Source organism: Pongo abelii, chromosome 7 (assembly GCF_028885655.2).
Source record: "Pongo abelii isolate AG06213 chromosome 7, NHGRI_mPonAbe1-v2.0_pri, whole genome shotgun sequence".
NCBI classification, from domain to species: Eukaryota; Metazoa; Chordata; class Mammalia; order Primates; family Hominidae; genus Pongo; species Pongo abelii.
The window spans coordinates 155237770-155265531 of NC_071992.2; the positions used below are offsets into that span (position 1 = coordinate 155237770).

At 49.1% G+C, this 27762-nt stretch overlaps 1 protein-coding gene across 4 annotated transcripts in view; it reads right to left on the bottom strand.

Annotated features, from left to right (window-relative positions):
• COL22A1 (collagen type XXII alpha 1 chain) overlaps positions 1-27762 on the bottom strand; it is a 337498-nt gene that overhangs the window by 265048 nt on the left and 44688 nt on the right. For all 4 annotated transcript variants that reach the window (XM_063726825.1, XM_054518874.2, XM_054518873.2 and 1 more), the window contains one exon: positions 2700-2774. Coding sequence is in view for 3 of the 4 variants with exons in the window: in XM_054518874.2 (XP_054374849.2) it covers positions 2700-2774 (75 nt within the window). In the remaining variant the exon portion in view is untranslated. The remainder of the gene's footprint in view (positions 1-2699; positions 2775-27762) is intronic.

A 27762-nucleotide genomic window follows, 5' to 3' on the forward strand; every position in this document is an offset into this window, starting at 1 on the left:
GTGGGGCTTCAAGCAGTTTCCTGGAGGTGACTGTCGAGTTGGGCTTTGGGGGATGAATAGGAGTTCACTGTGAGAATAAGTTGGGGATGGACACACCACACAGAGGTAATACCATCAGCTAAGGGGAGAACTGCATCTTTGAGGGCTAGTAAGCATTCCAATAGATTCATGAGTAAGCTAGGACAGAAGAGTCAGAACCTCTCCTGCAGAGTAGGAAGCATGGACTAGATTCTAGGAGCCAAGGAATCCAGGTTTTAGAAAGACAGCCCTTGACGAAGGGGAGCGAAGAGAGCAGTGCTGGAGGTTGACATGCTGATTAGAGATGCTACAAAACTCCAGAGGAAAGACAGTAGTGGTCTGGATGGGCCTGGGGGCAGCAAAGGAAGTGCAATTTTCTTTTAACTCTTCCAGCCACCAAGTAGATGCAATGACAGCAAAAGTGCTATGTCCCCTCTCTTGGGCTGCCTGTCTGGGAGTGGCCAGTCCATTGGGAAGAGCTCTGAATATTGCAACAAAGCCTATTTTTCCCTTCTTATGGCAGGAAAAGAGACTAACTTTTGATGGTTGGGGTAAGTTTGCCTGATATTTAAGACAAATATGGCTTTCAGTTCTTCACTCTGTTGAATCAGTTACCTAGAAATACATATTGTACAGTCCAAGCTCCAAGACTGGCCACTCGATGTGGCAAAACAGTGGCAAATGTGGGCTTTGCTGAATGGTGGTCTGAATGCAAATCCTGATTCCACCACAAACTCAGGCAAGTGGCTCAATCTCTCTGTGCCTCAGTTTTCCCAACTGTAAAATGTGCAACAGTGCATCTCATATAACATATAGAGGAGGGCATCTCATATGCTGTGAGGGTAAATGAGGAAATGCGTGCAAACCCTGTGGCACACACTAAGTGCTCAGGAGGCGTTCATTATTACTATGACTTTTATTAACCACACTATTGTCATAATGATTCTCTTCTATGGATATGTGTGTTAGATAATGAATTACTTGGGTGATACTGCTATGAAGGACTCACGGCTCCCAAAGCCACAGGTAGATAATGCAATAAGGTAAGAATTTGCTTTGAAGATGAATATCAATGGGAGGGGTCTCAGGGAAAAGTTGCGCAGACAGATTCACACTCCAGTGGATAGAAAATAGATTATCCGAGAGCCAGAGCCTCGCTGAGGATTACCAATGCAAAAAGTGGGAATGTTGAAGTGAAACTGACCAGAAGGTTTACACCTTGGCAAAGTATTGCGTTGGTGCAAAAGTAATTATGGTTTTGCCATTAAAGTTTTGCACAATTACTTTTGTAGCAGCCTAATAGCTCAGATATAAATATACGTATTTCAAGGAAATTAGGTTAAACAAAGTGAAGAAGATGAAAGTCACCTTTATCTCATGTATTAGACAAATAAACCCTGACAGTGATAGCACCCCACTGGGCACCAGCTACGCAGCAGGTGCCCCACCTTGAGAATATCACTTTGTTTGGTTTCCTCTGAAAGTGCCAGTAGTTTATTGGGGAGATGCTTGAGCAGGGAGTAGAGGCAGGATTCAGGGAAAGAAAGCAGCTGATAGAGTATGGCATGAGGCCATTTACCCTGGTGGATGACTGCCCCTAGGAAACTCTGGGAAAAGGGGTCAAACGTGAACTTCAGAATAATCCCACCTAAGGAGCAGTAGAGCCGGGTGATTCTATACCAAGAGTCACTGGTTAAGAGCTGCTCCTGGGGGGTGTTCACTCCCTGGCACCTTTCTCCCACTGTGCACGTAGGCAGAGCAGCCTTCCACCATTCCAGAAAAATCCCCCAGGCACAAGATGCAGATGCTGGCATCTTTAAGACAGCAGAGCACAGTGACATGGCAAGGTCCCTGGGATGCAAGCAGGGTCTGCTGCAGTGCCTGCCAAACACCTCGTCCTGACCTTACATGGTTCCCTGCTAGGATGGGGACACATAAGTGCTTAGAATTGGACCCAAGATGATGCAGGAGGGAGAGGAGAGACACCTAACCCAGGGGCAATGGCAAGAAGAGCAGGGCTGCTGTCCTGCCGTGGCTTCCTGGTTGGGAGTTGGGAGAGAAGAAAACTTCTTTGCCATATGTATTTAAAGTGCTGAGCAGGGTGCCTGGCCACAGGGAGGACTGGATCCATGTTCAGTTAATTGGGATGGTGGGGAGCCACCTCGGCCACACCCTGCACCCTCGCAGCTTTCTATTCTGTCATATGTCTGACAGCCTTTGGTGAGACTCTGCGGTATTTCTTTCTGCTGCTGGGTCTGCAGTCACGTGTCTCTTTGTTCTCTCACCCATTGATTCACTCATATATTTATAACTCTGATTCACTCTCGCTTTCACTCCAAAACACATTTATTTATTCAGTCGTTTGCTCACTTTGCCAATCATTTGCTTACTCATTCACCAGCTTCTTTACAAACTCATTCATTCTCATGCATTATTGAGTGACTCCTATAGAATATCCACAGCCTGCCAAATGGAAAATGTGAATGTATGTTCTTTCCTGTTGGATGGTTCTTTGATGAGAGCTGCCACCTGCACGATTCAAACCATTTTATCAGGACTCTGGTGAAATACGGGAACAAGAACAGGGTCAGTGAGGCCACCCCTGAATTGACTAGGGTCATGCTCAGGCTCAGCAAATCATACACCAAAGCAAGCACACGTGGTTGCTGTTTTTCCCTTACCTGTGATTTCCTTGGTTCCTCCATTGGTGTGCTTAAAGCGATCTCCTTCTACACGAACACTAGGACAGAGCACATCTGAGGAAAGCAAGAGGAAACAGAGACTGATGAGAAAATGTGACCCATCATCACCCTGTGAAATATGACAGCACACGAGACCCCACCCTGTCTTGCAGCATGTGAGGTGTTCAATGCCTGGAGAAGATGCAGAGGCAGCTGGCATCTCTGCACTCACTCATGTTTTCATTTTCCCGTGTATTTGTTAAGCATCAACTCTGCAAATACTGTGTTCTGTACTGGGGTGAAATATGAACAAGGCTTTGTCCCTGTCTATGATGAATTCACAGCCTTGTCCGAGGGAGCCAGACACGGACATCAATATTATCAACATAGCGGAATAAGTTGTAGATACATGTGCCTGCTGCTGGGGGGTTCAGGACACAGATACAATACCTAATCTAACGCAGGAGGACAGAGAAGCTTTCCTGGAAAGATTCTTTTTGAAAGAACTGTGAGATTTAGCCCGACAGACAAAAGACCACAAGGTGATACAGGCAGAGGGAACCTCATTTAGGAAAGCATGCACATGTCTGGGCGCGGTGGTTCACGCCTGTAATCCCAGCTCTTTGGGAGGCCGAGGCAGGCAGATCACAAGGTCAGGAGATCGAGACCATCCTGGCTAACATGGTGAAACCCCGTCTCTACTAAAAATACAAAAATTTAGCCAGGCGTGGTGGCAGGCACCTGTAGTCCCAGCTACTTGGGAGGCTGAGGCAGGAGAATGGTGTGAACCCGGGAGGCAGAGCTTGCAGTGAGCCGAGATCACATGGCTGCACTCCAGCCAGGGTGACAGGGCGAGACTCCATCTCAAAAAAAAAAAAAAAAAAGGAAAGCATGCACATATACATGAAACCTCCAAGTCTGTAGGATGTCAATGAAATGGAAATTGTGTGCAGGGACAGACCAGAAAGATGTTCCATAAGTCATCTGATGGAGCTTCAGGTACAATTACATAAACAGGTAAATTCCAAATAAGTAAAACTCAGTTATACAAAAGCAATTGAGTAAGTCATACAATAAAAAATTATTATACAATATTACATAAATACGTTAAAGTCTTCATGAATCCTCACTTTTAAAAAGTTGGAAGAAGGCCGGGTGTGGTGGCTCATGCCTGTACTTTGGGAGGCCAAGACAGGGGGATCACCTGAGGTCAGGAGTCTGAGACCAGCCTGGCCAACATGGTGAAACCCCGGCTCTACTAATAATACAAAAATGAGCCGGGCATGGTGGCACACACTGGTAACCCCAGCTACTCAGGAGGCTGAGGCAGGAGAATCGCTTGAACCTGGGAGGTGGAGGCTGCAATGAGCTGAGATCACGCCGCTGCATGACAGCCTGGGTGACAGAATGAGACTCCACCTCAAAAATAAATAAATAAATAAAAAATAAAAAGTTGGAAGAAAAATGAACTTTTTCAGTCCCTCTAACAATTTCAGAAAGAGCATTAACTTTGAATTTTAATGTGCTGAGTCCTTTCTGACTACACTCCCGCCTACCCTCTGTGGCTTAGAGAAGTCTCCTAATCTGTGTGTCTTAGCGTGGGCACCTGTGGCATGGGAGATATTAAAATGCACACATTTGTCACAGGGCTGCTTTGAGGATTGGGCAAGATTATGCCCACAACAGCACTGAAAGTCTGTAAGGAGGTTCTGTATTCTCATAAATTTAGCACCCAAAGCACCTCCCTTACCTCCCTGAAGACCCAGCCCTGCCCGTGAAGCAATTTGGTTATCACACATTATTATTATAATCACACATTATTAGGCAGCTCCACCACCCCATTAGTTCCATATACAATGGCCTCTTCTCATATTTGAGGGTATAAGTGTCTCAGTGCAGGGAACAAATGAGATCTTTCCTGATTTGGAAGGAGGTATTTTTAATGTTTATCCTCAAAGGCACCACCAGGTCTGACAAGCACCATGGAAGGGGTTATTTTGGAAACAGCACCAAGCTGTCTGTCTAGCACTACATACAGGAATGGGTACAGGCATAGCACAATATTTAGACAGCTCTACCCAGGACAGCAGCAGCTGTGGGGTGACGATCAATTGCTTTAAGTTTGGCAGCCTGCCAGAGAGACAGGCTGGGAATTGCTTGTCATTTTAATGAGTTTAAAATTTAAGACGAGTTGACTCAGAAGGTTCTATCTATCTTTGATGATGAGCAAATCTCTGGAGGCTGGCGGCTGGAGCTCAGAGTAGGCTGCTCCATTGAGTCACATCTCTGCAAATTTCCCAAGGGGAGGACCAAGAACACAGAAATGATGGAGATTCTACTCAAAGATAGTAGAACTTGCTCAAATTGCTTTAAGAAATCTTTCTCAAAACAACCTGCAAATTCCCTCTGGGGCCATCACTAAGCCTCACACATTCACCAGGCTCGAGGGGCAGTTTATAGTTGAGTTGGCTAAGTCAGAACAAATGGCTTCCAAAATAGCCCTCCAGCCAGCCTTCCTGGGGATGGTGGGGTCCTCGGGGTTCACCTGCTTGGCAAGGAGGTAGGGTTAGCATCCATGGCTCCTCTTAGCCTATAATTGGAAGCCATTCTGCCTTTCCTTTTGGCCAAGATATCCCCATATCTTGGAGAATGATCTGTTTATTTCTGTATTCACTCATCTATTCAAACTCAATTCTTTACTGAGCTCCAGATATGTTCCAAGCATTGAGCTAGCTCTAGGGTCACAGAAGTGGATGAGAGAGACATCCTAGTCCCTGCCTTCAGGGCATTGCAGGGCTGACTAACAGGAACAGACTCCAAACATAAGAGTGAAAGAAAGGATCAGTGCTACTGGGAGTCATTTTGTCTCCATGCTTCTCAAGGCTCCTCCTCCTGGATCTTAGAGACCGCTCAGCCTTCAACAACCGCAGGGGCTTGTTTCCATTTACCACAGCCTGGGTAGGGAGCCCTTCGTCAGGTCCCAGTGTCCAAGAGCTGAGGGCACCATACTGAAGTCACTAATGGGCATGTCTGTCTCCCCAGGGAATGGGAGTCTTCAGACCTGTTTGGACCTCAGCTCACCTCTGTATGGCCACTGTCTTTCTAGCTCCAAACCCATAACAGGCTTTCAGTTGTTGAGCAGAAATGACTTCTGACAACTGAGCTGAGAAGTAAACACTGACTGGTGGAATGGGGAGCCTCCCAGGCATGGGGTTCGTTATGATTTTGATGAGCCACTGAGAGTATTTCATGGGCCCTTGAGCTCCTGCCCTGGAGGTGTAGCAGGCATCATTTGTTATCAGCCCCATATCCATTTCCCACTTCTTTGTTGCTAAATAATGCCACCTTAGTTCAGAAAGACAGAGTTTTCAGCCCATGGAGAAACACTGTAGCTGCCTGGTCTAAGTCACTTATGACTATTCTATTCCTCACCTTTCCAGGCTCATTTGCAGCTAGGGATGGATGTGTGGTTCAGGGCTGGCCAAGGAAACAAATAACCAAAGTTTGCTGTGGATAAAGGAAAGGATTGCTTAAAAAGCTTTTGGTTTCCTTGATGTAAGGGAATACATAAGTGGATGGGGTGGTGAGTTTACTTTCCCTTCTTCTTCCTTTGCATATGAAACATAATGTTTGGGGGACTGTCAAGGAGAATGGAGGAAATATCAAACAAGCAATTCCAATCCTAGGTGGGAGGCATAAGATTAAAACAAAAACAAAACTTCTATTTGTTTAAGCCGCCATATATGGGTTTCCTTCACTTGCAGCTGAGTGCATTCCAAATTTGCATGCATTTCCTTCCTATGGGCCTCACTGATATGCCAGTGTAACCAGCTGGAAGGTCAGATTCTCTTTCTGGATGTCTAAGGACAAGTAATGAGGGTGGTGAGAACTGGTGCATTATTTCGTTGGTAAAGGAAATACAGGCTGAGTTACCTTCTCTATCCCAATAAATATGGAATTCTCAGGTAGTCCTTCAGGAGCAGCATAAGAAGTAGTTCTAAATTAAGGGCAAGGATAAATTCATAGGAGTTAAAAATGTGGATTTAATTTGTTCTTGGCTGGTTCACTGGTTGATTTTCCTTTTTGAAAACATGAGAACACAAAAACGAAAATGTCTAATGACAAAGACACTGCTTCCTTAAAGTCCATTTATTGTCTACTCACTGACAATCATTTTCCTTCACTCTCTAGGTAAGTGGAACATTCTAGGCTTCTGAAGAGAAAAAAGGTATCTCTTCACACAGCATGGGTTCCTTCTCACCGGAAGCCTATTGATTGATCAGAGCTGCTGCTCTAAGGGAAAACACCACGAATTTACTGTAGTCTTCCTGGAAAAACACGTCCATTTTTTGGCCTCAGTTTACCAAATGGCAAAAGGGGGGCACCTGTTTGTCCATTAGGGGAGGAAAAGGGCTTGCACAATATGGCGTCTGATGTCCTCGTGCTCTATGTTGACGCAACCATGGTTCTGTCTGCAGAACACACAGCCTTGTCATCCCCTGGCTCTTGGCCAGGAGTATTTCCAGTTGGGAACGTAGGGTACATGCAATTATTGAGTACCCAGTGTGTGTGTCAATCATCTGGCTTTGGATTCAACTCACAACAACCATCCTACAAGGTAGATTTTGTTCCCATTACACAGATATAAAAACTGAGTCCAAGATGAGAAACTCATCAGACAGGAGAAATGTCTCTGTATTTGAATAAATGCCTACCTAAATCTAGCATCTAGGAAGAGATACGGTGGCCCCATGTTAGATCAGCAGGAGCAGTAGAAACAAGGGAAGGATGCCAGGGCAGCCCTGCCGGATACCAGACAGGAAGCAATCATGGCTCATCCATCACCTCGCAGCAGCCGCTGCTGAGTGCAGCTAACCACAGACAAGATGTATGACATCCAAGTGGGAAGGGGAAGAGGCGGAGGAGGGAAGAGCTGAAGCAGATGCCCAGCAGACACAAGGTCCAGTTCCTCCGCTGCTCCGAGGCCAGCCAAGGAATTTTCCACACATCTCCATTTCAGATAGGCAACAGACACATGCCAGGCACAAGGGCCCAAGGATCATGTTAATAAGGATTACACTGTCATGGCTCCCAAGGACTGAGTGCCTGCATGGCTAGGTCCTGCACTGGGAATGCCATGTGGATTGTTTCTGAGCCTCTTGGCTGCTCTGCTGGAAGGATGCAGTTATCTCCATAAGCAGCAGACACATGTAGGTGGCTTGCTGTGCACCAGACACTGTTCCAAGCATGTTGAATACATTAACACATTTAATTGAATCCTTACCACGGCTTTACGAGGTAGGTGCTATTATTTACAGAAAGAAAGAAAAGGGGACTAACTTCTTTCTGTAGAAAGAAAGGCATAAAGAAGTTAGTCAACTGCCCAAGGCCACACAGCTTGCAGGTGGCAACGTCAGCATGATGGCTTCAGCATCCAGTTCTTGGCCACTGCATGATGTAGCCTCTCCAAGGGCCAGGTCAACTGCCTCAGGTCACTCAGCCAATACGGATTCAGATCTGTGTGTCTCCAAAGCCTGGACCAGCAGATGGCCAGTTTGCTACTTTCTACAGCAGCCCATTTTGCCTTTTAACAGTCTTGACTTGTAGAAGGGTCTTCCTCACCCTGTACCTATAGGATTCATTGGCTTATGCAACGGGGAAGCCAAGGCTCAGAGAGGTTAAGTCATTTACCCAACATCACACAGCTGATAAGTGGCACAGAACTGAGCCCAGGGAGTCAGATGTAGGCATCTGAGCTCTTAACCACTGTCCACAATCTCTGCACTGGAAACCACCTTGGTGTGTAATGTCAGCATTACACACAGGCTCTCATTTAATCCTCCTCATGGTTTGCAGGGCAGATACCATTATCCATATTTTGCAGGTGAACAAGTAACTTTCCCAGTAATTGAAATGGGGAGGAAATTGTTATTAACCACATCTCAGGGCCATGGTGTGCACCCTGTGAGAAGATGAAGACAACCCAGGGTCCAGACATTGGGTTCTTATGCCCAGTTCCACCTCCATGACCTCTTCCAGAACTTTCTGGAGATTCCTGGCTTGCATTTCTCCTCTAGGCCAGAGTGTATCAGCACCAGCTGCCTCCCCAGAAGGCCCAGATCCTCTGGCTGTTCAGTCCACATCTCCCAGATCCTTTAGGCAGGAGAGAGGGCATGGTCAGGGTGCCAGGTGTTTTGTGAAAATGTTTATGCAAGTGTTTCGCAGGAAGTCTGTGTGACATATGCAGTAGACAAAATATCGCCAGAAAGGAAAATCCCCCTGGACCTGCTGACAGCTGTGAACACTGGCCCAGGAGATCAGGGCCACCTCCCACCTTCCCTTCCTTGCCCCTATCTCAGAAAGATGCAGCACGAAGAATGAGGGGTGGGGCTCTGGCACAGCTGGGCCCTTCCTGATGGGAGCTGGGGATGCAGTTGTCTTTGTTTGGAGACTGATGAGGCACAAGAAACAGTAACAAGGCAAGGGCCTGCCAGGGCCATCTGTCCTTTCCCAGGCAAGTGTGAGCTGTGCACCAGCATACAGAGAAGCCAAAAAAGGACAAGACCAGGGGAAAGAACCTCGAGCTCCAAGGCTGATGGGAGGAAGCTCTGGGGTCAGACAGACCTCACCTCTTTCATGTCAGTTGCCCCCTGTGTGTCTGTTTCCAAACTCAAAAACAGAGGCAAAAGTCCCTCCCCTTTCCATCCACAGTTGTCCTAAAGGTTAAATAGGATGGACAGTGGATGGGAAGTTCTCAGCATGAAACCTGGCATCTAGTAAGTGCTCATTTATTTATCCTTTCATTTACCCAACACCTATTTGCCAAGTGCCTGGCACATGTCTCAGTGCAAGGAACAAGTGCAAACACATGAACACACAGGCGAGTGGCTCCCGCCCTCTTGTTGCTCCCATGCTAGTGGAGGAGGCAGAGAGCAACACAGAACAGCACAGAAGCCAACACAGAGAGGCAAGCTGGCCATGGTGTGCAGGCTGTGCCATGGAGGAAATATGCCTGCAACGTGATGGGGCTTTGGGAGCGGGGACACTGGACAGATGCTGGATAAGCTGGTCTGGGAAGAGCTCTAAGCTGAGTGACATCTGAGCTGAGAGCTAAGAAGGAGACCAGTCCACCCATGGGAAGAGCAGGGCAAAGCCTAAGCCTGGAGGGGTTTCGCTTATCATGGGGGTGAGAAGGGTCCAAGCCCCACAGCTAGAGTGGCAGGAGGAGAGGGACAGGAGAGGAATGGGAAAATGCCATGCATGCCATGGAGAGCCTTGTGGCCCAAGGCCGAGTTTGGAATTCAGAGCAGTGGAGAGCTCACTCTGCCAGGTAGCAGCAGGCGCTGCTCATCGTCGTTACTGCGTATGAGTGCTACCTGTCTAACAAGGACTTTGAGTGCCAGCCATCATCCATGACTTCAAATGGCCCAAGGGTTCCTCAGACCTCCTTTCCCTCCCAGGGAATGGCTCAAGAACCAAGCACCAGTAGGTGTCACCAGAGACTGTGTGGAGCTTTCTATAGGAGAGGATGGGGAGGAGATGGAGGCGCAAGGGGAGCTCAGGGGCAGCAGAGACCTTGCAGCCTTTTTGTGTGACAGCCAGCAGACCTTCTGAGACCAAACCTTCCTTCATCCCACGTTTAATGAACACCCAGTATGCACCTGGCACTGACCTGATCCTGGGCATAAAATAATGGCAAAGCGACAAGCTCTCTGTCCTCAGGGATCTGCCATCCAGTGGAAAAGATGGAAATTGATCAAATAAGGCACTGGGGTCTCCAAAATGTGTGTGATGATAGCAGGTGGGGGCAGTAGTGGGGAAGCTCTAAGGCAGGGATGGAAGAGAGGACGGCATAGCAGGTGGTTGGAGGTGTTGGGTGTCTCTACTCGGGGAAGTGGGGATTGGAGGCAACTACATGAAGGCACGAATTGGGGGAGTGATGCATGGGAGGTCTGGGAAAGGACCTGGAGGTGAGGAAGAGTGGGGACACATGGCTGGGACGGTCAGCAAAGGGAAGAGCAATGGTGAGATGAGGTAGAAGGGGCCCGGGTTGGGGCTGATGGACCCTGCTAAGATGTGTCACCCTGCAGCAGGGGGAGGGCCCGGCTTTGACAGGGAAAGGGTGGAGGCAAAGACCAGCCAGGAGGCCACCACGGTGGTTGGAGGGAAGGGATGATGGTGGCTTGTTCCTTGTGGTGGGGGTAGAGGAGAGGAGAGGTAGCCAGTCCCTGGATCTATCCTGAAAGACTGGGCAGGCTCTGAAGGTAGATTAGATGTGGAGTGTCTAGAAAGTGAATGCTCTGCCCTGTGCAGCTGGAATGCTGGAGCCACAGAACATGAATCCGGTGGTGGACATTTTCCATGTGAGATGTCCTATGGGTGCTCAGCAAGCATCTGGATCTGTAAGCTCAGCTTTCAGATTTCAAGGCTTGGGGCCCAGTTGGGGCTTTCCATTTGGAAGTTGCTGGAGCAGGGATAGTGTTTAAAGCATCGGGAGTGAGTGAGATCATTCAGTGATACATGAGAGAGAGGAAAGAGGTCTGCAAATTAGGCCCTCACAGCCTCCAATTCTGAAATGCGGGGGATGAGGAGTGGCTGGCAAAGGAGACTGAGAAGGGGCGGCCAGTGAGGTGGGAGGAGAACCAGGGAGAGGGAGGTCCGCAGGGTATGTGGAGGGAGTGTTTCACGCAGCAGGGAGCAGTCCAAGGCACCAATTCTTAAATGTCAAATGAGAAGGGAAACGGGCTGTGCCCAGTGGCTCAGGCCTACATCCCAGCACTTTGGGAGGCCAAGGTGGGTGGATCACTTGAGGCCAGGAGTTTGAGATCAGCCTGGCCAACATGGTGAAACCCCATCTCTACTAAAAAAAATATATATATATATATATACACACACAAATACAAAAATTAGCAGCACGTGGTGATGTGTGCCTGTAGTCCCAACTACCCGGGAGCCTGAGGCAGAGAATCACTTGAACCCAGAAGAGAGAGGCTACAGTGAGCAGAGATCACACCACTGCACTCCAGCCTGGGTGACAGAGCAAGACCTGGTCTCAAAAAAGAAGGGGCAGCATTTATGGTGAGGTTTGGCATCCTACAGGTGATTGGTGCCCTGAATGATGGAGTGAGGGCCCCGTTGGAGCAGGTTCAGGGAGAACGGCTGGGCAGCAAATGGAGACAACAGGGACAGCAACTATGTCAAACCCATACTCTTCTTCCCCTAATTCCTCGTTTCAGAGATGGTCTGAACCTCTAATACTATCCTCTAATAATGACTCCTGAGGGAGCTGTCTTGGGAAGTTTCAGGAAAACACACATACTCCCAATGCTTCCACAACAGGTCTCTCTCTTTTTAAACACTTCTAAAAAGAGACTCCCTCTTTAATGATTTAAAAATTATTTTCACCAAGAAAATGAGCAAGATGCTAATTACTCTAATTCAAAGTTGGGGTGCCATCAGAGAGCATGTGGACTGATTGTTACCTGATTCACCTCAAAACCAACAAGCTCATTATTCCAAGGAGCTCAACAGTGTTGAAAAGTACCTCCAAACACTTGGGATTAAGGCGGTGGTAGTGTAAGAAGGAAAAGAAAAAGGAAAGACATGTCAGTTACCGAATCCCTAGATTCGTCAAGCACATTCACACACCATAACCTCCAACAGCCCTTCTGATTTTCTCAGAAGGGAAGACGAACACTTACAAGAGTAAGAGACTGCTCCAAAGTAACAGAACTCATTAACACCCAGAATTCTAGCCCAAATTTGTCTGACACCCAGTCTCCCATCTTTGCACAACAGTGTGCCCTGCGGAGATGGCCTAGGGAGAGGGTAAACCACAAGACCAGTGTGAGGTAGAATGATCCATCTGTTGAGCAAGGGTGTGGAGACCCTTAAGAACCCCTTAAATGAGCAGGATGTGGTAGCTTGGTAGAGATGGTGGCTGTGACTGTCACATGGCAGATGAGGGGCAGGGATGATGGTGCAAAAGGGTGTCTGGCCACAGGACAGTGTGTGCCGGGACAGAAGGAATGTGCCATCGTGACTGTGGAATACTCGTGTTCTGTTGGGAGGTTATGATCATTAGGCTGATGGCCTCACTAAAGAGCAGAGGAGTGAGGGCATGAACACATCCCGGGTGTCCACCATCTGCTGGGACATGACCACTACACCTGGATCCTAGGGAGGCCACAGGGAACAGAAAGGACAAGAGGACAAGAGCCTCTGCCCTCCTGAAGCCCAGAATTTCAGTGGATTCCATTTAATTCTCTCAACAGCCTTCCTGAAGGATTTTAACATTCCCAGTGACACAAACACACTAAGGCTCAAAGAGGGCAAGTGACCTGCTCGTGGTTGGTCTCCAGGGAGGTAGCAGAGGCAGGGCTCAAGGCCAGGTCTGACTAAGGTGATGGAGCCCTTCCCATTACACTCCCCTTTGGCCTGCTCAGCACACTGTTTGGGTCTCTGCTCACTGCTGTGACTGATGATCACCAATGAGAAATGTTACCTTTGGAGCCCCGAGAGGGACAGCAATCCCTCTGGCTCTCACACTTGCCTATTTCTATTCCAGTTACAATAAGAGGCCTTCTGCCCCAGACTTGGCCTCCGAGACCCCATCAGATTCTAATGTCTTTGACTTCTCATAGAGACGGCTTGATAGAGGTGGTGGTGATTGTGATGGTGGTGATGGTGATGATGATGGTGATAGCAGTGGTGATGATGGAGGAGGTGGTGGTGATGGCGACAGTGGTTGCAATGGTGGTGATGGTGGTGGTGATGGTGATGCTGATGGTGATGGCAGTGGTGATGATGGAGGAGGTGATGTTGATGGTGGGAGGGGAGGATGGGTCTACTCAGATAGCCAGCAGTCAAGAGACTGGCTCTCCTATCCACTTGCTGTGTGACCTTGCATGGCCTCCAGCATCCTTCTGAGTCTCAGCTTCCTCAATTATAAAATAATGAACTACCTCTAAGAATTTTGATAAGGATGGGATAAAAGAAAATAAAAAACGTCCAGTACAGTGCCTGGCACACAGAAGCTGATGCCTACATGGTGTTTATTATGTGACAACCATCTTTCAATTCACTTTGCATACATATCAATTAACTGAATCCTTCTAACAACCACATAAAGTGGCAATTCTCATGGTTATTGTTTGATTGGAATAAATGAGGGAAATAAGGCACAGAGAGGTAAAGCCCCTTATCCAAAGTCACAAGACGGGTAGGCGACAGAGCCAGCATTTGATCCCAAGTGGCAGCAGTGTGGCTCCAGGGGCCCTGCATGCTCCTCACTGCTGCCTGCTGGGCTGGGGCAGAGCAGGCTCGGCTCCTCATTTGAACATCTCCTCCCCATTTGAGTGCAGTGGGGCCTCTTGTGCATCGGAGCAGGAGCACCACAGCTTTCAAAGCCAGCCGGGAAACTCCCTGTCCAAAGCAATCCTTCCTTCTACCCACAACCCCTGTGCAGTGGCTCTTTTTGAATCCCCCCAGGAACAAAGAGCTCCCACCTTCTGAGCAGGCCATGCCCTTGAGTTCTCTGAGCAAGGATTGTGCCTGGAAAGGATTTTATGAATCAGCCCAGCTTTACTCATTAGATTAGGGCTCCATGAGCAACACCAATTCCTTTTCTGGAGGAGCCTCCGCCCCGACCCCAGGCAGAGCTGCTTCAGCAACTTCACCTGTCCCCACCGACGTAGCTTCTGATCTGTTCCCAAGCCACCCACTGTCAACGGTGTGGGACAGTGGGTCCTTCAGTCTGCCCTGGCCCTCCCTCCCATGGAAGAGGAGGCCTTTGGAGCCATGCACAGCTCAGGCTGACTTTGATTCTTCTTAGAGGGAGACTTTAAACAAAGCAGGGGCAGGATGGAAGGAGCTCAGAGCTGGACAGTGGGGCTGGGTGGGGGACTTGCAGAAAAGGGGGCCCTGCCTAGAGCTTCAGAGGGGGGCCTGCTCATTAGCAGCTCCAGAAGTTACTACAAATGGCAAAGGAATGAGGAGGGCATGGCAATTCTGCACCCGCCAGCTGTGCCTCTCACCCCGAGGCTCCCCTAGAGCAGTCAAGGCATGGCCGCATTGCTGCACTTGTGTGAGCACTCCCGACAGACTGCGTGTCTCTGCATGTGTGTGCAGGGCTGCACTGTTCACTGTGTGAAACCATTAGGTACATGTGCCCCTGTGTGCATTTGTGTGTGAATGCATTTGGGCATTTCTACAGTGGGGATGCTGGCCTTGGAGGAACAGAGAGAGAGAGAGAAGCAGCGACAGCAAGAGAAAGAGAAAGAGAGAGACAGAGAGATAGTGAGAGAGACAGAGAGAGAGAGAAGCAGAGAAAGCAAGACAGAGAGACAGAGACAGAGAGACAGCGAGAGAGAGAGACAGAGGACAGACAGCAACAGAGAGGGACAGAGGACAGACAGCAAGAGAGGGACAGAGAGAGAGAGACAGCAAGAGAGAGAGACAGAGGACAGACAGCAAGAGAGATGGACAGAGAGGGAGACAGAGAGAGAGAGAAGCAGAGAAAGCAAGAGAAAGAGACAGAGACAGAGAGACAGCAACAGAGAGAGACAGAGGACAGACAGCAAGAGAGAGGGACAGAGGACAGACAGCAACAGAGAGAGACAGAGGACAGACAGCAAGAGAGAGGGACAGAGGACAGACAGCAACAGAGAGAGACAGAGGACAGACAGCAAGAGAGAGGGACAGAGGACAGACAGCAAGAGAGATGGACAGAGAGGGAGACAGAGAGAGAGAGAAGCAGAGAAAGCAAGAGAAAGAGAGACAGAGACAGAGAGACAGCAAGAGAGAGAGACAGAGGACAGACAGCAAGAGAGAAGGACAGAGGACAGACAGCAAGAGAGAGGGACAGAGAGAGAGACAGAGGCAGTGAGAGAGACAGAGAGAGAGAGGAGCTTTTGTGTGGGCGGCCTGTGGGACACACTCCCAGGATGGCCCAGTGGGTCCCTTCCTGCCAGCGCCTTCTAGGGCATACTGCCAGTGACACATTCCTGACAAGGAAGAGGGCCCCAGCCTGGCAGGCATGGACAAGCCTGCCCTGGGCTCCCAGAGACCTCTCCAGCTGCTCCCCTGCCCTTTTGGTATGCCTGGGACAGCTGGGTGTCCACCTTTCCTGCATGCCCCCATCCCACTCTCCCCCACCCTGTGCCTGCCCCTCTTTCTTTGCCCCTCTGATTCTCCCTGCCTGTCTCCTCCTGGCCTTGCTGTCCGCATCCCCACTTCCTCTCCTCTCCTCCAGGCTGGATCTGCCTGCACTCCTGCCTCTGCCCACACCTGCCCCTACCTCTATCTGCTGACCCCATGCCCACCTCCAGCTTGCCGCCTCCCCACTCCTGTCCTGTGTACCTCCTGCCCTGGAGACATTGGGCCCAGGTCCACTGCCAGTGCTCACACTCAGAGCCCACCCTCACCACAGCTCTGCCCCCACAGACCCTAGATCTGGGGAGAAGCTTCAGAAGATGGACATGAGGATGGGTCAGTGCCAAGCAGGACTGCAGTGTGGCCCCTCACATGACCTCACCCTTCCATGCCCTGGCCAAACACAGCTTCGCCTGGACATTCACAGCTGACCTGGCCCCTGAGGCCAATCCATGCCCAGGCACTTATGGTCTCCCTATTTCACAGCAAGGCACCTGAGGCTCGGAGGGAATCGGCTGACCCTGGGGCATGGAGCTGCTCCTGACTCTGCCCACCATGTCTAGGCCCCTCCTGCTCCTCGAATCTGCCATCTCATCCCAAAAATCTTAGGAGGGGCTGGAGAGGAACAACCAAGAAAAGGCCAAAAGCTGAGCTGAGCTGCAAGGGGTCAACTGGGCACAGTGGTTCCCTCTGGATTCAATGTTCTGACAACACGGACACAGCTTCAGCATCAGGAGAAGGTCTGAGTGACCTTGTGGTCCAACCCCCTTGTTTTACAGATAAGGAGTCAGATGTCAATAAAGAGGAGCTGCCTCAAGGTGCAACTCCCACCAGACCGCGCCAGGACTGGGCCTCCTCCTCAGGCACTTTGCCCAGTGCCTCCTTCCCATAAACCCAAACCCACAGAGGTCGCCTGCTGAGGGGTATAGCTTCGTGAGCTGCTCCTCCAGTTATAATTGGCTTTTACAGGAAAACTGGCCCCGGAATGACAGCACATGGCTTTGCCCTCTGTCTTTGATCAAACCTTTGACCCAAGGTCACGGCCCTGGGTGGTGACGTCATCAGTTCAGTGTGAACTAACATCTCTTTAAGCTTCGTCCTTGCTGCCTCTGTTCTGTTTGCTCCTTAACAGAGAAAAAGCCTTGTGCTTTACTTGTGTGGCACCTCCAGCCTTTTCAGACCCTCCAAAGCTCGCTCTGCTCAATTCTAGAACCAAAGGAAACTCTCAGTATCTGCTCTTCAGGGTTCTAATGGGAACTGGGTGAGGGAAAGTGCACAGAGCACCAAGTTCAATATGGAGGACTTCCAAGTCACACAGAGCACGGTCCTACTGGAATTTTTTTTCTTTTTTTCTTTTTCTTTTTTTTTTGTTTTGTTTTGTTTAGAGGCTGGGTCTTGCTTTGTCACCCAGGCTGGAGTACAGTGGTGCAATCACAGCTCACTGCAGCCTCAAACTCCTGGGCTCAAGTGATCCCCCCCGACCCCAGCTTCCTGAGTAGCTGGAACTACAGGCACGTGCCCACCATGTCCAGCTTTCCCCTGGAAATTCTGACCGTGGAACCTGAGGGTGCCAAGCAAAATATTTCCCCAAACCTAGTCAGTCCATTACCCTCCAAACCCTGAGCTTCTACAGGCTCAGAGAGGAGGAGTTGAAGATCCCCAGGGTCTTTATCGCTCAGTGCTCGACCCCGGGTAAGAGGGTTGCTGAGCAGGCTGGCAGGCAGGAAAAACCAAACCAAACAAAGCAAAACACCTCCCTGCTTCCCTACATGGATTGTGAGTAGAAGCAGCTGCATAAAATCAAAGGAGTGGCACATTGCAAGTGTATCACGTGAATCCAGAGGAGGGCTGAAGAGATACTTCATGCAGCCCCTGGAGAGGAGATAGGCCTTCCCTAGGAGAGGTCGGAGGAGAGAAGATCAGAAACACGGTATGATGAGGCCCCAGAAAGCCAGGCCTGGTCCCAGCTCTGACCCTAAGTCACTCCATGTCAGTGGATAAACCATCTCCCTTCTCGGTCCCCAGAAAACAAAGGACTAACTGAATGAGCCCAGAATGCCTCCTCATCCACATATCCTGCCTCTTTTAGTCTGTGTTTCTCAGAGAAGACATGCAAACAAGATAAGGTGTGATTTATTTGTGCTACTCCCAGCCACGTTCTCTCCATTAGCACACAGTCTGGGCATGTGGTCTGTGTCTAAACTCACAGTCGTGACCCCAAAATCAGTGCCAGTGACAAAGGCAGGCCACAGGAACAGGAGCATGGAGCCCCCAGGAAAGGGCAAGGGGCTGGGCTCAGCCCTCCACCTTGTCAGGCCCCCTGAACACCATGTCGGGGCAGATGGCAAGGCCAGGACCCCTTCACTGGGCCTCAGGTCAGTGGGCAGAACTGGACTTGGCTGCCCACGGCCCTCCCTGGAAGGCTGATGGAGGTGGGCTCCTGGAATGGGCACTGGTGCATCCCTGAGGCAGCTTTGGCGAGGCTGTGCGGAATGACAGCCAGATGTCCGTGAGGAACACCTGGCATCTGGTGCGGCCTTCCCAAGGACAAAACCAGCCATGAAACAGAGCTGTCGCTGGGCACAGGGCTGAGACCTGGAGAGGGCAAGTGAGGGGGTGTAGCACACAATCTAGAGGTGGCACCACACCCCCACACACTTACTCTCCTCCTTCCAGGGCACCCACTGAGGTGCTGCACCTCCCATTGTAGACTGAGGTCACCTCTGAGGATCTGCAGGCAAAGGGGCATGCTAAGGGGTGGGCATCAAGTATGGCCTCCCACCTTTGCATCCCTGCATGGCTGTGAGCCGCTGCTGCATCCTGGGCTCTGCTACCTCTGCCATGCCCATCCCCACACCTTGAGAGTAAAGCAACGGTGGCTGTAGGCTTTCACGTTCAGCTCCTCCAAGCAGCTCCCTTCCATTTCCTCCTGGACAACTGAGAACAAGCCGCTCAGTCTTTCCATCCTCCATTTCCTCATCAGACCATTACTATGTGCTGGGCTGTCTGATCAGTTATCTGCTCACATTTCCTAACTAACCAGCCAATCCCTTCACCCACCCCACCCCTGACCTTAAAACCCCTTTCCCTTCCCCTCTCTTCTCCACCCTGTCTCTCTAGGTTTCTGCCAGCCTCCTGCTGGCTCACACTCCTCCATCAGACCTCTACACATCACAAGACCTCTGGGCTCACCCTGGCTCTCTTTTCACTTCTTTTATTTACCTTGATCTAATCGATTTCTCATTCAGTTCTGTATAAGAGGTGTCCACACATGTATCCCCTCTGCGGCAGAGCCAGGACTGGGCTAAGCCAGGGAGGGTCCAGAGGCACGGTGTAGAGACCTCACTCCAGGTGGTCACCCTGACGTCGCACCCAGACTGAGCGAGCCAGCACCTCCTCGAATTGTGCATCTTGTCCTCTCATCTTGCTCTGCTTCTCTGGATCTCAAGCTTTATTTGAATTTTCTATATGCGTGACCTCAAAGCCACCAACAATACAATGAGTTCAAGACAACAACTTGCTGGGTGTGGTGACTGATGCTTGTAATCCCAGCACTTTGGGAGGCCAAGGTGAGCAAATTGCTTGAGCCCAGAAGTTCAAGACCAGCCTGGGCAATGTAGTGAAACCCCATCTCTACCAAAAATGCAAACATTAACATGGCATGGTGGTGTGCGCCTGTAGTCCCAGCTATTTGGGGGGCTGAGGTGGGAGGATTACCTGGGCCCAGGAGGTCAATGCTGCAGTGAGCTATGACGGAACCACTACACTCCAGCCTGGGCAACAGAGCAAGACCCTGTCTCCAAAAAACAAAAAGACGACTCACTTTCCCCCGCACCACTGGACCTCTCTCCCTCTATTGCCCCCAAACTTTAAGTGCCATGAGGGGGGCTCTGCACCCAGGAGTTTGTTTTCCATCCGTATGTTCTTTCTCCAGATACCACTCCTTCTGGGAACTTCCCTCCATCTCCACTGCCTGCCTCCCCTTTGGCTCTGCCCTGTCATCTCTCTTGCACCTCCCCAGATTTGCTCAGCTCCTGCTGCCATCTCCCCACCCCACCCCCAGGTCCTCAGCTGTTCAGCAGAGACCCCAACGACTTCTGCTGGTTTGCCGACTCCTCACACTACCAGCATCCTCAGCCCTGACCCAGGAGGCTGCACTTCCACAGGGCATCCATCACTCCTGCTGGGACAGGGGCCTCAGGGGTCTTGGGTCTGAGCAGACCAACTGGACCAAGGAGTTTAGATCTCCACTCACCGCTTCCGGGCTCACATGAAGCTCATGGGACATGGGATCTGGCTTTCCCAATAGCTGCACAGAGGGACCAGGTACACAGCCTGGAACTTACAGAGGGCTTAACACTCCTCAGGCTGGAATTTAACCAGCCAGAAACACAAAAGAGCTGGCAAATCAGTTATCCACCCCCTCCCCTATCTAGATAGACTATTCCAAGGGCACTGATCGCAGGCTGGCCTCTCTGCAATGCTGACGTCCTGCAGGACTCAACGCGCAGTGCCGCTTTCTGGGGCAGCTGCTGCCATCTCTGTAACACCCTCTCTGTACATGCTCCCGGGCCTCGCCTCCTTCCCCTCACTCTTGCTGCTTTGGGGTTGGACCTCACAATAAACAGCAAACAGAAACCCTGCCACAGGCACCTCTCACTTGGCCTAAGACTCTTCCCAGCTTCTCTCCTTGCCTCTGTCTCCTGACCGCAACCTGCTTTCCACCCAAAGCAAAGTGAACTTAAAGCACAGTAAAGCCATACTCCTCTCTTGCTCAAACTGCTCCAATGGGTGGAAGGGGATGTACAGTTTGTGGAAAATTCATACATTTAAGATGTGTTCAGCTATCTGGATGTTTCCTATCCTTCACTGTAAAGCTTAAAGTAGATGGGGCACGGTGGCTCACGCCTGGAATCCCAGCACTTTGGGAGGCTGAAGCGGGCAGATCACTTGAGGTCAGGAGTTCAAGACCAGCCTGGTCAACATGGTGAAACCCTGTCTCTACTAAAACAAAAAAAAAAAAAGAAAAAGAAAAAGAAAAGAAAAAAAGAAAATTAGTTGGGTGTGGTGGCACACGCCTGTAGTCCCAGCCACTCGCCACTCGGGAAGCTGAGGCAGGAGAATTGCTTGAACCCAGGAGGCGAAGGTTGCAGTGAGCCGAGATAGTACACTGCACTCCAGCCTGGGAGACAGAGCGACACTCTGTCTCAAAATGAATAAATACATAAATAGAGTTTAAAGTAAAACAAAACAAAGTCTTCAATGGGTTGCCACTCAACTCACAATAAAACTCCAAATTCTTCCCGTGGCCACAACACCCTAGGGAAGTCGGCCTCTGTCCATGCCCCACTCCTGTCCTCTTCTGCTTTTGTGTTTACTCCAGAAGCTGCAGGGCACTGGCTTCTGGAGGCTGGAGCTGAGGAAACTGCTGTCCCTTTATATAGTTTCCTCCACCCGGAGTGCCCTCTGCCTGGCTGTGTCCTCAGAGGAGTCCCTTAATTCCCTGACCTGAGCAGAACCCTTCTTCCTTTTTTCTTACCCTCCCACTGTTGTTTATGTCCTACAGAGCACTTATTATAACTTCCAGCTATAATAGTCAGCTATAATTTTAAGGGCTATCTTTCCTCTTGTTTTTTCCCTCATATTAACTATTATACTACCCTGAAATGCAGATACTGTTTCCAGTTCACAGTAGGCCTTTAATCAATATTTCCTGAATCAATGAACAAAATGTTTGCAGCAAAGACACAAGGGTTTTTTTTTTTTTTCATGTTTTCAGGTGAAGAAACTGAGTCAGAGAGCACTTGTAATGTCCTCAAGGACACAAGGGCATCAATCAGAGAGGAGGAGACTTGTGCCCAGCGTCCCCTGGTGCACTTTTCCTGTCTTAACGCATCGAAGCTTCACAGTCATAGGTGGGCTTGTTCTACCCATTTCACAGATGCTGAAATTAAATACACAAAGGACCAGCCATAAGTAAAGAGGGGACAGAGGGCAAACACAAGAATTCAAGCCCAGGTCTGTGAGTCTAAACTTCCAAGTGTTTAACCAGGATATAAATTGCTGGGTCTCAGGAGTTAAGATGTTTAAAAGATAAAGTCCTCTGCTAGCCCAGATTTTTAATGTTTCTCAGTGCAGGTTTACCGGCTCCCCATTTCTTTCCTTGCAGGTGCCTAAGGCCACTTGTGGCTTCCAAGCAACAAAACCTTGTGGGCCATGGAGCCTCGGACATGCCTCAGCCCAGGCCCTGTTGCCCATCTAGTGACAGCAAGCATGTGGCACAGGCCGGTTGTTTTTTGACATTGAAATAATCTGTTGCTCGGTCAGAGTTCCCAATGAGACAATTCTACTCTTCCATCCCCGGTTGTGAACTCCGCTGTCAACTGTATATGACGCAGTGAGGAGGGCGAGGAGCTGACCTCCAGCCTGGGAAACCATCCCAGCCCCACCTCTGCTCAGGGATGGTGTTGGGGTCCTAGGGGTACATGGATCATAGTCTCTGTGGTCCATTTTAGCTGAGTCCCAATCTACAAAGCAATAGCACTGAGCAGGTCATCTTCACTCCTTAAGGGTACATTTGTGCACCAAGGGCTGCCAGGAAGGAGGGCTGAGAACGCAACACGGAAGTGGGTGCAGGGAGCCTGCAGGGCTCCGTGGCTGTGCTCTGCCTCCTGCAGTTTGACTTGACTGCTCTCCTGCCTTCTCTGGGCTCTGGTTAACCCCTCTCTGAAGGGGACAATGTAGGAGGCAGTGAGGTGGGGTCTAGATTCACTTATAATAGATAAACTACAAATAATCTCTCACTGAATCTTTGCAATGTGTTTATGGGGGAGATTTTTGCTTGTCGTTTTCCAGATTTCTGCCCGAATCCACACAACAGATAAACAGTGGAAAAGGGTTTCCGCTATCGGATTTATCGGATATATGCCTATCGGATTTCACAAACTGTATTCTTTCAATTCCATTTTGTTCCCCCTCCCCAGAAAAAAAGAAAAACAGCAATGCCACTCTTGGGCATAGAAGAGCTGAGGGCCTTCCTCTGGACCTCCTCCAGTTTTACTTCACCCCACAGAGGAAGAGGAGGGACCAATGGACCATTCCCATTTGGACCCCACGCTTATCTTCTAGACCACACTTCAGGATCTGGACCTTGGACCTCCCTGCCCAAACGATCTGAACCTGGCCCATTCTCCTCCTAAAGTACAGCCTCATTGGCCATCTGTACTCCTGAGGGTGGACTGGACCATTCCCGGGGTCTCCTGGGCCCAGGGGGCTTTAAGGGGCAGCTGTCTGTCAGGTTTGTGGACAGAGCTTGATCTTAGATATCAGGGGGTCCTCACACATGCAGATGAGGCCCTCCTTGGCTCAAGACCAAGCAGGAGTTATGAAGAGAAGGAGGCCAGGCCGTGGACTGGGGCTGGGAGCCTGGGTGTGACTCTCTTTGGGCTACCATGATTTTGCGTGTGACTTTAAGGAGTCCAAGAATGCTGAATTCAAACCTGCCTCCCAGGTTTTTGTGCAGGCATATTTGTCAAGTTAGAAGGAAAGAAGTTATTTTCCAGGACACTTTTAAAATTTGATCTACAAGATATAAACAGGAGCGCACATTGTACGTAAGCTTCCTTTTGTTGTCTTGCCCTAGGCTACTCTGGTTAGGGCCAATCTGAGTGCAGAGCCAGGTCTGGCCCAGACCTCTCAGCCCAGATGAGCAGAGGCAATGGATGGAGGTGCTCAGCTCCACATTCCAACCTCATCTCAGCCAGCAGAGTCCTTCTCAGCTGGGGGGTTTCACTCTCAGCCCAACCTGAGCACAGGCAGGAAGATGTCTTTTTATTCCCCATATTTGGGGGTCCAAGACAGAAAATGTCTTCAGTAGAAAACACACATGGCATTGGGTGCTCAGGGGAGCCAGAACTCACCTGCAGGGGGTTGTGGCACCCCAGGGCAGTGCTAATGAGCTCCTCTTATTACCTTCTACCCCTTCAGCCATTTATGTTTACATCTGTTGTTAGATTGATGTAAATAAGAACCTATTATAAACAAATAGACATCCCATGTGTCTATTACATATCAAGCAAAATTGACTGGTTGGATTTCCAGAATATGGAAGTAGATATTTCCCAAGAGTAGACAGACACTCAAAATGCAGACAGAATTTTAACATTTTTTTTTTCTGGGCAAGTACATGTAGATTGTTCCAGGGTAAGGGGCAAAAGGAAGCGGTCTTTACTGTCCTGAACATCCTTTTCTAGGTTTGGTTGTCTATGTGTGTGCATCCGAGTATGTGTATATGAGTGGGCTGTGTAGTGAGTATGTATGTGAGCACATGTGTGTCTATGTGTGAGTATGTTTATATGCCTGTGTGTGAGTGTATGTGTGTGCCTTGTTTGTGTATGTTTGTATGCATGTGTGTGGTATGTTTGTATACCTGTGTGTGAGTGTATGTGTGTGTCTTGTTTATATTTGTATGCATGTGAATGTGTGTGTGTTTGTATGTCTGTGTGTGAGTGTGTGTCTTGTTTACGTTTGCATGCATGTGTATGTGTATGTTTGTATGCCCGTGTGTGAGTGTATGTGTGTGTATGTTTGTATGCCTGTGTGTGAGTGTATGTGTGTGCCTTGTTTGTGTATGTTTGTATGCATGTGTGTGGTGTGTTTGTATACCTGTATGTGAGTGTATGTGTGTGTCTTGTTTATATTTGTATGCATGTGTATGTGTGTATGTTTGTATGTCTGTGTGTGAGTGTGTGTCTTGTTTATGTTTGCATGCATGTGTATGTGTATGTTTGCATGCCCGTGTGTGAGTGTATGTGTGTGTTTGTATGCCTGTGTGTGAGTGTATGTGTGTGTATGTTTGTATGCCTGTGTGTGACTGTATGTGTATGTTTGTATGCCTGTGTGTGACTGTATGTGTATGTTTGTATGCCTGTGTGTGAGTGTGTCTATATGTATGCCTGTGAGTGTATGTGTGTATATGTTTGTATGCCTGTGTATGAGTGTATGTGTATGTGTGTTTGTAGGCCTGTGTGTGAGTGTATGTGTGTATGTTTGTGTATGTTTGTATGCCTGTGTGTGTTTGTATGCCTGTGTGTATGTTTGCATGCCTGTGTGAGCGTACATGTATGTTTGTATGCCTGTGAGTGTATGTGTGTGTGTGTTTGTATGCCTGCATGTGAGTGTATATGTGTATGTTTGTGTATGTTTGTATGCCTGTGTGTGAGTGTATGTATATGTTTGTATGCCTGTGTGTGTATGTTTGTATGCCTATGTGTGAGTGGAAGTGTGTGTCTGTTTGTATGCCTGTGAGTGTCTATGTATGTTTGTATGACTGTGTGTGTGTGTGTGTGTGGTTGTGCATGTGTTTGTGTGGGGGTAAATTCAAAGAAACCAGGGTAAACATAATCAAAAGGACAAAGACAGGACACATAGCTTACAGCAAAACAAGTCACCTAAAATATACAGCTTTGTATTTTTGTATTTTTAGTACAGACAGGGTTTCACCATGTTGGTCAGGATGGTCTCGATCTCCTGACCTCATGATCCGCCCACCTTAGCCTCCCAAAGTGCTGGGATTACAGGCATGAGCCACCGCACCCGGCCTATTGTCTTTATTTTATAGGGAAAACTAAAGTTCGAAAGACTAACTTGTCAAAATAAACAAGAAAGCCTGGATTTCACTGAAGCTTTTGGACCCGAGTCCACCCGCCGAAGATGACGTTATGAAGTCATAGCCTCCGAGGAAGAGAGGACTGGATTCCAACCCCAGGCCTTCCCTGAGTTCTCATCCTGTGATCCTCTCATAAATCCTGAGTCAGGGGTTCTCAAAGGGGGCAACATCACTTCCAAGGGGGCAAAATTCAGTTTGGGTAGGAGTGGGAGAGAGTCTTAGATACTATAATAGCCTTAGGGCCCTCCAAATTGCTACCCTATCCAACAGCATACAGGGGTATATAATACATGTATGGTATTGCAGTTTCAGAGAATGGGGATAGTTAGGAAACAAATATTTACAGAGGCTCCTTTGTGGGTAGATAATAATAATTTAAAAGTTGAGAAACACTGTGCCAAGTGAAAGGTATTTAACTCGATCATCTTCCTGGAAGTATATATACATAATAAATACACACACACAAGTGAATACATCATGTGTGTAAATGTATACAGTAAGCCCACACTCACGGCCATCACTGCATCAAGAGTTCCCCTGGTATTGACTCAATAGATCCTCAAGACTCTACAAGGTAGAGAGTGTCATCATTGTCCTCTTTTTTTTTTTTTTGGCGACAAAGTCTCACTCTGTTGCCCAGGCTGGAGTGCAATGGCACGATCTCGGCTCACTGCAACCTCCGCCTCCCAGGTTCAAGCAATTCTCCTGCCTCAGTCTCCTGAGTAGCTGGGATTATAGGCACCTGCCACCACACCCAGCTAATTTTTGTATTTTTAGTAGAGATGGGGTTTCACCATATTGGTCAGGCTGATCTCGAACTCCTGACCTCAGGTGATCCACCTGCCTCAGCCTCCAAAAGTGCTGGGATTACAGGTGTGAGCCATGTGCCCAGCCCAGCATCCTCTTCTTACAGATGAAGAGACCAGGCAGAGAAAGGTTATGTAACTGTCCTAAGGTTAACAGAGAGGAAGGAGACAGAGCTGGGAGGCCCAGCTGGGTGACTCAGCTCCAGAGGCTGTGGCTTAACCAGCTTCAACCACTGATGGAGCTACTTTGACCATGCAAATCTCTTCTAGGAATCCACCTGCAGGAATAATCCACAGGTGCATAAGGAGCTCAGTATAAGAAAGTCTCATATTGCATTGTTGCAAGAAACCATACCCCGGAAGCAAGATAAATCGCCATCAATTTGGGAATGATTGAAGAGGTGATGGTGCAAGCTCCCCCGAGCCAAAGGAGACCTGTGCCATTGAGAATGAGATGGGCTGCATGCCCCGGTCTGAAATGCGCTGACAGTGAAGTGTTTGTGTCGCACAAGCTCGTTGCTTCTAGTACATGGGTCGTACAGTTTTAGGTAGAGGCAGGAGTCAGTGACCCAATGGTACTAGGGGTCATCACCAGGCTTAGGTCTGGCTGGGCAGGGTTGGAAGACTATTTTTCTTCTTTGAAGTACACACATTTAAAATAAATGATGAGAGGTTTTAGTTTTCCATCATTTTCAGTAATTTTCACATAAAATTTCACAGCACATAATCATAATTAAGTAATTCAATTACAATTTCTATTTGGTGACCTCAGTCCTAATAAGCTTCCCAAGAGGAACTCCTGGTGACCTGCAGCTGGAGGGCGGGCCCAGGCTGACTTGCTTCTTGAGGCTGACATGGTCCCAAGTGCCAGGCCACAGACCTCTACGTGGCGGCTCCAAACCCACAACCCACACTGCTGCCCATCCCTCCCAGCCTTTGGGTCCACCCAGAGGGAACAGCTGGGTGGGTCACTTTGTGGCCACATACATGTTCCCAGATGTGTGTGTGGTGTGTGTAGTATATGTGCTGCATATGTGTATGAGTAGTGTATGTATGTGTGTGGGGTGTTATGTGCCTGGTGTGTGTGTATGTGGAGGGTGGCACGTGAGGCCATATGTGGAGTATTATGTTATGTGGGCACATGGATATAACATGCATGTGTGTGTGATGTGTGTGCCTGTGGTGTGTGTGGAGCATGTGTGTGTGGTCCGTGTTTGTGTGGAGGGTCTTATGTGCATGGTGTGCTTGTGTGTGTGTGTGTGTGTGGAGGGTTGAGTACATGGCCAATAGTGTGTGGAGCTGTGTACATTGTATGTATGTAGGTGGGTGGGTTTGTCTGTGGTGTCTGTGTGGGTGCTGTTTGTATATGTGGTGTGTGTGAATTGTGCATTTGTATGTGGTGTATGGTGTGTGTATATAGAATGTGTGTTGTATATGT